Genomic DNA, 12,945 nt, shown 5'->3' on the forward strand with positions numbered 1-12,945 from the left:
TGCCATTTCGCATCTGCTGATAAGACTATCCAGTAAATTTTTCATTTCAGATGCTGTATCTTTCAGTTGTCGAACTTGCTTTTTTTTTTTTTTAAATAATTTTCCTTTCTCTGCCTAGATTACCCCCATGTATTAAACTTGTTCAGAATATATTTCCCTTTAAATCCAAGAACATTTTTTTTTTTTTTTTTAATAATAGCTGGTTTAAAAAATCTGCTGTTTCCAGTATTTGGGTCATCTTGGAATATATTTCTATAGACTGCTATTTTCTTAATTAATAGGCCACATATTCCTGCCTCACATGTCTACCAAGTTTTTATTTTATGCTAGCTTTTGCATTTTGTACCTTATAAGGAGTCTGAATTATGTTGTTATCTTTTTTAATTTTGAAGGTTGTTCTGAAAGGCAATTACTTTACTTCTTTTAGCCCAGTCTAATCTGTTAACCCATTAATTTAGTTTTAAATTTCAGTGATGTAACTTGTGTACTAACTGTTTAATGAGAAGCTATTTTGTTCTGTAAACCTTCATCTAAAGTGAGAATAGCAGCACAACTGGAAGAGCGTAGTCAGTGTCACTGAAGTGTGCATGTAGAAATTTTTGAAATGGTGTATCTTTGGCTATGTATATTTTCACCAAAAAAAAAAAAAAAAAAAGGTTGAGAAGGGAGAAAGTTGATGTGTCATGGGGGTGTTAACCAATGTTGTAAAATAATATGTGTACTCCTATTTAATGAGAAACTATTTGTTCTGTAAACCTTCACCTGAAGTACAATAAAAAAAAAAGAAAAAAAAAATTTCAGTGATATTGTTGTTAAGTGCCGTTGAGTTGGTTCCAACTCATAGCGACCTTATGTACAACAGAATGAGACAGTGCCTGATCTTGCACCATTGTCATGATGGTTGTTATGCTTGAGCCCATTGTTGCAGCTACGGTGTCATTCCGTCTTATTGAGAGTCTTCCTCTTTTTCACTGACCCTCTACTTTACCAAGCACGATGTCCTTCTCCAGGGACTGGTCCCTCTTGATAACATGTCCAAAGTATGTGAGATGAGGTCTCGCCATCCTCGCTTTTAACGAGTGTTCTGGCTGTACTTCTTCCAAGACAGATTTGTTCGTTCTTTTGGATGTCTATGAAATATTCAGTATTCTTCACCAACACAATAATTCAAAGGCATCGATTCTTCTTCGGTCTTCCTTATTCATTGCCCAGCTTTCGCATGCATATGAGGTGTTTGAAAACACTGTGACTTGGGTCAGGTGCACCTATTCTTTAAATTTCAGTGATAGTATTTCATTTTTAGAACTCCTGTTTCATTATTCTTACACTGTTTTTTGTTTGTTTTTGTTTTATGTTCCATTGTGTATTTTATTCTTTCTTTTAAAACCCTTTTTGGTTCCTCTCTGATAATGCTGTTATCTTGAGTTCTTTGAGGTTTTCGGTTGTGTTTTTTTCTGTTGTCACTCATAGTGGATTGTACCTTTTTGTTTTCCTTCCCTTTGTATCTTTTTGCTTAAAATTTTGGATTGTGAACTGTTTGGCTGGGCATGTCTAGAGCCTGAATTAAGAGCAGGTTTTTTCCAGAGGGGCAGGGGTATTAACCAGCCTGAAACCACTTTTCATGTCACTATCTCAGCTTGGGCATTCCCAAACCACTCAGGTAAGGAAACTCCAGTTTAAAGCTAGGTCCTTTTTTCCAAATTTTCAAGGAAGAATTCCACCACTCCTCAGAGAACCCAGGCTAAGATAAGCACGCTTCCTTGTTGTCTCCTTTTGCTGGTAAGTGGATTCCCTACCCCCACCAGCACCACCATCCTTTGGAAGTATAGCTTTATGAAAGGGTGGAGGAGTCTCACTTCTAATTCCCTGCCCTAGAAAAGACCTTGTCTCCTATCTCGTGGCCCTTAAAGCACAAGCCCCTTATTTATGGAGATGGATAATTCCTCTTTTCCTAAGGTTCATTTTATTATTATTATTTAATATTTTATGGCGTTTTGGGTGAAAGTTTACACAGGAAATTAACTTCTCATATTGTTCAGTGACACTGGTTACATTCTTCACAATGTATCAACATTCTTGTTACCATTTCCATTTTGATTGGTCTGTTTCCATTAATGTTGCTTCCGTGTTCCCCCTTGCCTTCTCATCTTTGGTCTAGGGTAAATGTTTAGCATTTGGTTTCATCTAGATGATTATTTTGAGAAGCACATTACTCACAGGTGATTGTATTTATTTTATGGGCCAATCTGTTATTTGGCTGAAAGGTGACCTCTGGGAGTGGTTTGAGTTCCAAGTTTAAAGAGTGTCTCAGGATGATAGTCTTGGGGGATCATCTAATCTCTACTGGTCCAGTAAGTCTGGCCTTTTTGTTTTTTAGGAATTTCGTTTTGTTCTACATTTTTCTCCCATTCTGTCCGGGACTATCTATTGAGTCCCTGGTTGGAATGGTCAGTAGTGGTAGCCAGGCACCATCTAGTTCTTCTGATCTCAAGGTAGATGATGTCATTGTTTATGTAGACTGTTGTTTCTATAGGCTAGTTTCTTCTTTGAGTCTGGTTTCCTTTCTCTTTTGCTCTGGATGAGTAGAGACCAATAGTTGTATCAAGTTCTTAACTTTTTTTGTACCATGGATCTTTTTGGCCTTCTGTTGAAGCCTATGGACCTTTTTTCAGAATAAATTTTAAATGAATGAATTAAAATATAGTGTACTACAAAAGAAACTAATTATAGGCCCCAGTTTAAGAACCTAGGCATCCAAAGCACTAACATTGTCTACCTATATGTTCATCTTTCTCTTCCAGTTTCCAACCTGTCTCACTCCCATTTCCATAACTTGCTGTAAGCTCACTTCTGCATTATTTTTTTTTCTTTAAGTATTTCTCTTTTTTGGGGAGAGGGTTGTCTTAGTTATCTAGTGCTGCTATAACAGAAATACCACAAGTGGATGGCTGTAACAAATAGAAATTTATCCTCTCATAGTCTAGGAGGCTAGAAGTCCAAATTCAGGGTGCCAGCTCCCTGGGAATGCTTTCTCTCTATGTTGGTTCTGGGGAAAGGTCCTTGTCATCAGTCTTCATCTTGTCTAGGAGCTTCTCAGTGCAGGGACCCCTTGTCCAAAGGATACGCTTCACTCCTGGAGCTTTTTTCCTGGTGGCATGAGGTCCCTTCCCTTTCTGCTCAATTATCTCTTATATCTCAAAGGAGATTGACTCAAAATAGCCTAATCCTGTAGATAGAGTCCTGTCTCATTAACATAACTGCCTCTAATCCCACCTCATTAACATCATAGAGGTTAAGATTTACAACATACAGGATAATCACATCAGATCATAAAATGGTGGACAATACTGGTAATCATGGCCTAGCCAAGTTGATGCAACTTTTGGGGGGACACAATTCAGTCCATAACAAGGGTGTTCAGATAATCGTTCCATGTGCTTATTTTTCCATTTAAAAATTAGAATTTGGTTCTTGAGCAACAATACCGTGTGCCTTCTACATTTGTTTGTGAACCGTACCCTCCCCCTGTGAGTTATTTTCATTAATACACTATGCTAATGTTTTTGCAGTGGTTGGCAAACAAACATAGGAGGTGCATGTTATTTGTGTAAAAATATGGTGCTTGTTAATATTTTACTTCGTTTTTTACAGCAAAATTTCTAACGATTTAATTTGCATTTCCCTTTTTTTCTGTGTAGAATGTAAATTTTAGCAGTTATAATTACTATAGTTGGAGAGTTTATAGTTTTAGAGTGAAATCTTTTAAAACTCAGTTCAATTTCCATAGCTTTTGGTGAATAATTAAAATCTTTGTTTAATTGTTGTTTCTGCTCCTCCCCTTATCAATAATTTAGACTCTATCCAAGTGTGAAAATAAGCAGTTTAAAGCTAAAAACTATCGTGAACTATGATCTGCCTTTTAATAAGGTCTCCATATCAATATATTTTTTAATAATGCTGTGTACTTGGTTTTACTCCCTTAGAAAATATTTTAAGGTTGAAATAAATGATGGTCTGTGATGTTACTTTGATAAAATCAATAGCTGTAATTATTTTCTGGGTCATATTAAAATCAATCTGAGATTTTAAGGGTTTTTTTTTAAAACATGGCCATTTTTAAATTTCTTCTAGTTTGAATTGTCGTTAGATGCTGTTGAGAAGGCTCTGACTCATGGAGACCTTATGTATAACAGAAAAAATGTTGCCTGATCCTGCATCATCCTCAGAATCCTGATATGTTTGAGTCCATTATTGCAGCCACTGTGTCAATCCAGTGTCAATACGTCTGTTCAGTCTAGTTTGAATAGTTACAGTTTATTTGATTTTTAGAGTTTCCTGCCCCATAGCTGTATGAAAACATGACTTTCATTCATTTTATTAACATGGTAGTTTTATACTTTAACATGCATTATTTCATTTGATATTTCCAGTAACTTGATGTGATTTTGGTTCCTAGGCTAGACCTCTCACATCTTCATATTTTAGTTGTTATAGGGGTTGGCAAATTTTTCTGTAAAGGATAGTAAACATTATAGGCTTTGCCAGCCATGTGAAGTCTGTTGCAGCTACTCAACTCTGCTGTTACAGGGCAAAAGCAGCTACATAAATAAGTGGGCTGGTTTCTTTTACTAAGTTTTAGGGCGTTTTTTTTCTTTCCTTTTTCTTTTTAAACTTATTACAGGAAATTTCAGACATATATAAAAGCGGAGAAAATAGTATAAATGTACAGTTGTGCACTCATTACCCAGTTTTAACAATTAGTAGAGTGTGGCCAGTCTTGTTTCATCTACATTCTCACCCATTTCCTCCCACCCCAAATTATTTTCACACAAGTCACAAACTTAATTTTATCTGGAAATAAATTAATACTAGTAGCTTTTAAGTTAGGTATTCTTTAAAACATAGCCACAATATCATCATTATCCTTTTAAAAATGAACAATAAACAGATGCATGAATAAACAAAACGTGCTATATACACATGGTGGAGTACTGCTCAGCTGTAAAGAGAAATGAAACCCTGATGTATGCCACAGCCTGGATGAACCTTGGAAACATCATGCTGAGTGAAATAAGTCCGTTCCAGCAGGATAGATACTGTATGATATCACTTATATAAAACCATCAAGTATATAGAAACCAAACATTATTAGTGTTTACCAGGGGAGGGGAGAAAGGTGGTGGATTTGCTTAGGTGACATTGAGGTTATGTTAATGGTGGTGTAATGATTTTGAAAAGGATAGCAAGAATGGTTACACAACTTGAAGACTGTAATCAATCTTACTAAATTGTACATGCAGAAATTGTTGAGATAGTGCATGTTTTGTTATATATATTTTCACTACAATAAAAATTTTTTTGAAGAACAGTAATTTCTTGAACATTATCAAACACCCAGTCACTGTTCATATTTTCCTGATTCCTTTTTTTCTTTATCTTTTTAAATCTAATTTCTTCTTTTTTTTCTCTTGTGAGTATATTATTGAAATATCTACAGCTATCTCTCAATTCTTTCTACATCACCATGATTATCAGTATTGTGGGTGTATCATGGTTTGTTCAACCACTTCCTATTGTTCAGTTGTTTCTGAGTATGTGTGTGGGGAGGATGTTTATATCTATAGCCCATTCTGTAGGATTTTTGGGCCTTTTCATCTCTATTTTTATAATTTATGTATATATCAGGGATATTGCTTCCTTGTCTGTGGTAAGTTGCAACTATTTTTATATTCTGTTTCGTTTTTACTTTGTTCATTGTGGTTTTTGCCATGCAAGAGCTTTCTTTTAAAAAAATTATTCAAAACTACCAGTTACTTCCTTTTGCTATACTTATTCTACACTGTGGAGAAATAGGTAGTCAAGTAAAGCATGTAAAACTTGTAACTATATTAAATTATGTTTGTAAAAATGCACACTAAGAGTTCTTTGTTATAGTGTGTTCCTCTTCCTTCTAGGCAAGGATAAAAGCCATCAATACATTTTTTGCTAAGAATGGTTACCGATTAATGGATTCTAGTGTGTATAGTCAGCCCATTCAAACTCAAGCACAGTATCCATCACCAGTCTTTATGCAACCTGTATATAATCCTCACCAACAATACTCTGTCTATAGTCTTGTGCCTCAGTCTTGGTCTCCAAGTCCTGCACCTTACTTTGAAACACCACTGGTAAGTGAGATTCTTCTAGAATAATAAAAATGTTAGGCTGAAATTTGAAGGAATCATCAGATAGGAGTTCATTTTTTTGCTTTGGTTTGTGTTGATATTGGTTACTCAGTGATTTTAAATAGTAATATAGATATATTATCCCCTATACCAAATGTATGCATATGACTAAGTGGGTTCCTATAATTTTATCTTTTAAAATATGTTGAGTGAATTGAGAGAAAGGACTGGATAAGTCTTGAATAAATTAAAATGCTTTTCAGAGAGGAATGTTCTTCATTGAGTAAACAATGATCTAGTGATTGGCTGTTCAGTAAATCAAGTGGTGTCTCAAGTGAATATTGCCAAAGTGAATAAGCAAAATGTTTTGAATTGTTTTTAACTTGGAGGAGAAATGTGATGCGAGGTTAGCTCATTAGAGGCTTCTTTATGACCCTCATACCAGATATTGCTTTTGCCACTGATATTGTTTACACATTAAAATTTTCTTTTAGGCTCCCTTTCCCAATGGTAGTTTTGTGAATGGCTTTAATTCACCAGGATCTTATAAAACAAATGCTGCTGCTGCTGTGAATATGAGTCGACCATTCCAAAAAAATCGGTAAGATGAAAATCATACCTGGAATTTTATTTTAAAAAATTCACTATAGTTCCTAAGGAGTTACTGTGTTAATAGCATTATGCTTGTTTTACAAGTCAATAGGAAATAGTTTTTACCCAAAAAGGATGTGAACTATTCAATCTAGAATTCATAAACACACTTTGGCCTCAGTGTTAATAATAGGTGCAAAAAGGATTTGAGACTCAGATTGTACAAGATACATGTTGATTTTTGTTTAATAGTAATAATAAAGTAGAAAAACATTTTCTGGTAACAATTCCTAACTTACAAATCTGGTATCTAAATGCTATTTAAGGGAGCCTGTTGGCACAGTGGTTAAAGCAGTTGACTGTAAACCAAAAAGGTCAGTGGTTCGAACCTACCAGTCACTCCGCAGGAGAAAGATGTGGCAGTCTGCTTCCATAAAGACTTACAGTCTTGGAAACCCTATAGGGTTGCTATGAATTGGAATCAACTCGACAGCAACAGGTTTTTGGTTTTAAATGCTGTTTAGTGTGTTAATTGGGTAACATTTTGGAGAATGAGTAGCCTTTTAGTATGAGGAAAATTTCTACTACCTGTACACAGTCTTAAGGCCTTATGAAGTTTCAAGTGAATTCTTTTGTTACATTAAATCAAATGTCATATTATTAGAATGAAGGCATCTTTATAAGCAAAAGTTTTTTTGTGCCCTTTTAGAAGGCTCTTTTAGTTTGGTAATACAGTAGCAATTAACTGCAAAATTCAAATATTGGTAGTAGATATGAATAGAAGTAAAATGAGCCTTCATACACATATTGTCTCCCAACCTTCACCCTGTCATTCAAAAAAATTAATTTTCATGAGCACATAGAGGCAGTGGTGTTTAAAATTGGAAAGACCTTTGTTCTGATGTAGTTTTAACTCATTTTACAGACGAAGAAAGTGAAGGCTGAAGAGGACAAATACCTTGCCTAGGGTTACGTAGCTAGCTGTTATTGGTAGGCCTGAGATTAGAACATCTACTTCTCCTCTACCATAAGCTGGCCATGTTTTTTCTTAAAAATAATTCCATTACTGCAGATGACAGTTTACAACTTCTCTTATGGGGGAGATGCAGATTTCTCATGATTGAGAATAGTAGCTTTGTAAAAATAAGTATCTGCTGATTTCACATACATTTCATTGAAGGGGTGAGTTTTGCCTTTAACAGTTAAGTGGAATAGATATCTGATATGGAGTAGACTAAAATGTACTGGATGGCTTCATGATTATTCTTTATGTCGCTTGTTTTTGTCTGCTCTGCTTTCTTGCTGGAAGGGGTGAAATTACAGTAAGAAAGCCAAGAATGACAGTCAAATCATCTTTGCTTACGTTGTTGTTGTTGTGTGCCTTCGAGCCGATTCCATCTCATAGAGACCCCATAGGACCAGAGTAGAACTGCCCTATAGGGTTTCTAAGGAGCAGCTGGTGGATTCAGACTGCTGACCACTCCATCAGCAGCCTGAGTTCTTAACCACTTCGTCACCAGGGCTCTTTGCTTATAAGCAGGTATATCTGTAGGTTCTGAGAGACAAAGCAGGTTTAGCATGCTTTTCCATGTATTTAAAACCAGTACAGGTTGTTAATTTTTATTTACAGAAATAATACGTGAATACTTTCTTGTTGTAAAAATGAAGATGTAACAGATAAAACTGCAGTGCTTTTTGACCAACAACCCCAATCCTTTTTCTTCTTGATTCTCAGAGGTGACTGCTGCTGGTTCTTTATTCTTTTTTTAAATCAGTTAAGGAGAAAGTAGCTTTTAGAGAGCCCTTTTGTAAGTTTTATATTAACCTTGTGACAGCCCAGTGACGATCACCAGTCTGCTTAGAGAGAATAGGATTGACTTTCAGAAGTCTAGGCATTTCTCTACCTTATCTTCTGCTTTACTTCTTTCTTTCTGTCTTTTATCACTTCTTTCTTTATTCTTTTTTTCTTTTGTCTGGACTAAGATTGTAAATCCTCTCAGTGAAGGGTAAGATTATGAGATCTGAGGGCTGTTTAAATCTAATAGCTTGTCCGTTAGGTGTGTTGAAATGCAGTGTAAAATTTTAGATGAATGATCATTTCTGAACAGATAGGTCAACAGCGTATCTACCATGTAAGATCATTTTCAGATATGGATAATATAAATATTTTGAAAATTGCTTTGTGTTAGGTGACATATTGTAATTTTCATTGCTACTAAAAATCTATTTTGTTACATAAAATAATTATCTGAAAAAGTGTCATCTTATATGAAATTCGCCCTAACTCTGTAGCCTGATTTTTGTCTTTGTTTTGATATTAACAGTCGAGAGAGTAAAGTAGGATACCATTGAATATTACAAATTTAAAGCTATAAAAATAGACTATAAAAATGGGGTATATAAACTGCAAAGCAAGGGGACAAATCTTACACTTTTTTAATCTGCTGTATAGTCAGGATCCTCAGTTGCTTATGTTTACTTTAGATGTTTTCACTGTTGCGGTAAACTGCACACTCTCTGCATTACTGTACCTTAACTTCATTTGCCTATAAATTTTTAGGGAATTGAGTGTTTATATGTATCATCCAAGATAAAAGCTACTTCTGCTGGAAGTAGTTTTTTATCAGCTTGTGTATCTTAATTCATGAAGTCATGCCAGGCTGTTAATTGTATTGCTGTATTTTCCTAGTTTCCTGTCCTACATATGGATCTTTAAACAACTAATTTCCTTTGGTGATGGATGCTTAGTAAAAGCACTGGGATTTTAGCATATTCCAGTGTTTCTCAGCCTTTTTTTCATTTGTCACTTCCCTAAAGAGCCTTAGGCATTTTTTTCCTAGACTATAGGTATACAGTATATCTGTTTATGTAATGTATGCATATCTGTGCTTACACATAAAATGAGTAAGATTTTTTCACACACCCTTCTGCAAGAACCAATTTTTACTCCCTTTTAGGGGCAATATTGTACCTGTTGAGAATGCATGTTATAGATGCATAAATTAGCTTAAAGTCTGCCTGATTTAGACTTGTCAAGACTGCAACTAATGTTAAAGACATCAGCTAAAATCCTAGTTATAGTCTGAGTATTGATGTAGAAGTAGCTTTACCTTAAAGAACTTGGGGTCTTTACCAAAAATCTATCCAAACATAACTTCTTTTAATGTAAATTTTTTTTTTTTACCTTCTTAAAATAATAGGTCTTGAACATAAAAGGAGTTACAATTTCACAATCTGATATTTTTATCTGTAACTTAGTTTGTGAAAATCAGCAGAAGACAATTTTAAAATTGGATTATTAAGAATTTCTACCATTAAGAGGACGGGTTTTCTGTCTTGATATATATAATTTTATATTTCTTATAGTGTAAAGCCTCATTTTAGGCCATCCAGTGGTTCAGAACACTCAACAGATGGCTCTGTATCATTGGGGGATGGACCATTGCATAGATCTAATTCAAGGAACTTTCCAACTGAACGGCATAACCCCACAGTAACAGGGCATCAAGACCAAACTTACCTTCCAAAGGAGACTCCCACATTGCAGATAGAACAGAATGGAGACTATGGTAGAGGCAGGTAAGGAATTCTTTGATCATAATGTGATTATCCTGAATATTTGAAGACTGTGATCTGGTGAGTTGTATTTTTTGGTTTGTTTTTTAACTTATTTGTACATGGTTATGCTTATCATTATTAAGAAATATAGAGTACCCTCATATAGCTCTGAATCAGAGGTTTATAGTTATTCTGAAATTCTTTACAGCTCACTGAAGAAACTACAGCTTAGATAAGATAGCCCATCTGCATTATAGTTTCATTTCTCCTAACTTCTGAACTATAGAGGTGGGATTATATATTGCCCACCCTGCCAGAACAAAAGAACTGAAACTTAGAATGCTTCTAGGGTGGCAGGAGCACTACTAATAAAAATATGGCCCAGCTTACTTGGTGGTGGTGGTTATGGGTGAAGTGTTTGGTAGATTAGCTCAGGATCCCTTCAGAAGAATATATTTGTCTTTTAATAACAATGGAAGAATAGCCTCAGTTTCAAAAGTATGGATACTTAAAATTCCAAGGTAGAATTTCATTCAGTAGCTTTGATAGAAAGTGTATATTTGAAGAAATTTATGAGTTGTTACCCTCCACTTTTGTTAAAAGGAAAACTCTTTTCAGAGGTCGAAGACGACGAGAAGATGACAGAATCCCAGTAAGTATTTTTACCTTTAATTACATCTCTTCAGGTTTTTTTGTTTTTTGTTTTTCCTTTTTTTACTTTTGTGATTTACTAGAGAGTTTACTTGTAGTCTGTCTTTCCTAGCACTGGGTTGTTCTATTTTGTTTTTGTTTTTAATTGATTATAGTTTCCAGTGAAGGTAGAGTGTAAGCTTGACCCCAAAACATCTACCACCATCACTAGCCCACCCAGCCACTCTCAACCACACACACTTAGGGGTTTGACTCAGATTATTTGAATATTTAATATATTTACTTGGTTTAAAAATAAAAAATACGAAAAAATTTTCAATGAAAAGTTTTCCAAGTCTGTCTTTAGAGATACTTCCAATATCAGTACGTAATATCCTCTTTTTTCTTTTTTTCCCCGGACATACATGGGATCGCTGTGAGTTGGGGTCGATTAGACACCAACTTTGTTTTTTTTTTTAATTCTTCAAAGAGTGTTACAGAGTGTGTCAGGGATTTAGATAGAAATAAAACAATATCTATCTCTTGAAACGATCCCCCAATATTTTTTTTTTTTAAAGTAAATGCAATTTGTATTCCTTGTCTTAGAAAAATAATGGTAAACTGTGTGCTGCCTTTTTAAGACCCAAAAAAAAACCTGTTACTGTCAAGTTGGACTCACAGTGACCCTGTGGGACAGAGTAGAACTGCCCCATAGAGTTTCCAGGACTGTAATCTCCCCCCCACCTTTTTTAAATTGTATGTTAGATGAAGGTTTACAGAGCAAATTAGTTTCTCGTTAAAAATTAATATACGTATTGTTTTGTGACATTGGTTGCCAACCCCATGACTCTCTCCTTCTGGACCTTGGGTTCCCCATTACCAGCTTTCCTGTCCCCTCCTGCCTTCTTTTCCTTGCCCTTTGGTTGGTATGCCCACTTAGTCTAATTTTGTTTATCCTCATTTTTTATAGCTTAATACTTTATATTGGTAAAAACACTAATTATTACTGTATTGATGGACATTTAAGTAGTTTCAATCTTACCCTGTTACAAACTCTGCTGTTACAAACAGTGCAGTGATAAACCTGATACAACAAGCATTTCCCATGTGTGCAATTATATCTGAAGGAGAATTACCAGAAGTGAGATTAAACCAAAAAACCAAACCCATTGGCGTCAAGTCAATTCTGACTCATAGCAACTCTATAGGACAGAGTTGAACCGCCCTATAGGGTTACCAAGGCTGTAATCTTTATGGAAGCATTCTGCCACATCTTTCTCCCACATAACAACTGGTAGATTCAAACCCCCAATCTTTCCGTTAACAGCTGAACTCTTAACCACCGTGCCCCCAGGGCTTCTTAGAAGTGGGATTGCTCACAGTTCAATCATTTTGCAAAATAGCCTTCTGTAGGGATTGTGCCAATTTTCATTCCCACAAGCAATTAAGAAAAGTTCCTCTTTGTCCATAGTCTTAGAGAGTGTATGATTTTTTTTGCCAATCAGATAGGTTATAACATTTACTTTTAAAGTTCAGTTGGATGATTAATTGTTATTTTGAGGCTGTTTTCTACCTACTGCTGATTCTTAACATACATGAATCTCATAAATCAGCTTTTAGATAAAATTACTTACAGTAGTAGACATGGTTTTATTTGAATCTTCCCTAGCTTCAGCATATTCATATAGTTTATTTTTCGTGGTTTGTTCATGACAAATGTTTGCAGTCTGTTAACGAGGAGCAAAAGGAACTGAGGAAGAAACATGCTGTAGGGAGTCTCAAGCAAACCCAGCCTAGAACTTACATATATATCATAAACGTGTAATATGATGCTTATTTTGCACGTCTAGATTTTGGAGTGAGAAGAAAATGTACTGCATTATAACACAAATAGTCTTTAGGGAAAACTGTTTAAGAAACTGTTGGTTTTTGTTGATAGCATTCTGTCCCATGGGCAGCTGCAAGACTTCAGGTAATGATTGTTTTTAGGAAGGCATGGTAG

At 35.2% G+C, this 12,945-nt stretch overlaps 1 protein-coding gene across 2 annotated transcripts in view; it reads left to right on the forward strand.

The window, feature by feature from the left end:
* LARP4 (La ribonucleoprotein 4) overlaps nucleotides 1-12,945 on the forward strand; it is a 77,499-nt gene that overhangs the window by 54,092 nt on the left and 10,462 nt on the right. Inside the window, exons 9-12 of one of the 2 annotated variants that reach the window (XM_004388320.2) lie at nucleotides 5,955-6,167; nucleotides 6,659-6,765; nucleotides 10,122-10,334; nucleotides 10,917-10,965. In XM_004388320.2, coding sequence (XP_004388377.1) covers nucleotides 5,955-6,167; nucleotides 6,659-6,765; nucleotides 10,122-10,334; nucleotides 10,917-10,965 — 582 coding nt within the window. The remainder of the gene's footprint in view (nucleotides 1-5,954; nucleotides 6,168-6,658; nucleotides 6,766-10,121; nucleotides 10,335-10,916; nucleotides 10,966-12,945) is intronic. The other variant, XM_023742400.1, reaches the window with a different exon arrangement.

This window comes from Trichechus manatus, unplaced genomic scaffold, assembly GCF_000243295.1.
Source record: "Trichechus manatus latirostris isolate Lorelei unplaced genomic scaffold, TriManLat1.0 scaffold00209, whole genome shotgun sequence".
Lineage (NCBI taxonomy): Eukaryota > Metazoa > Chordata > Mammalia > Sirenia > Trichechidae > Trichechus > Trichechus manatus.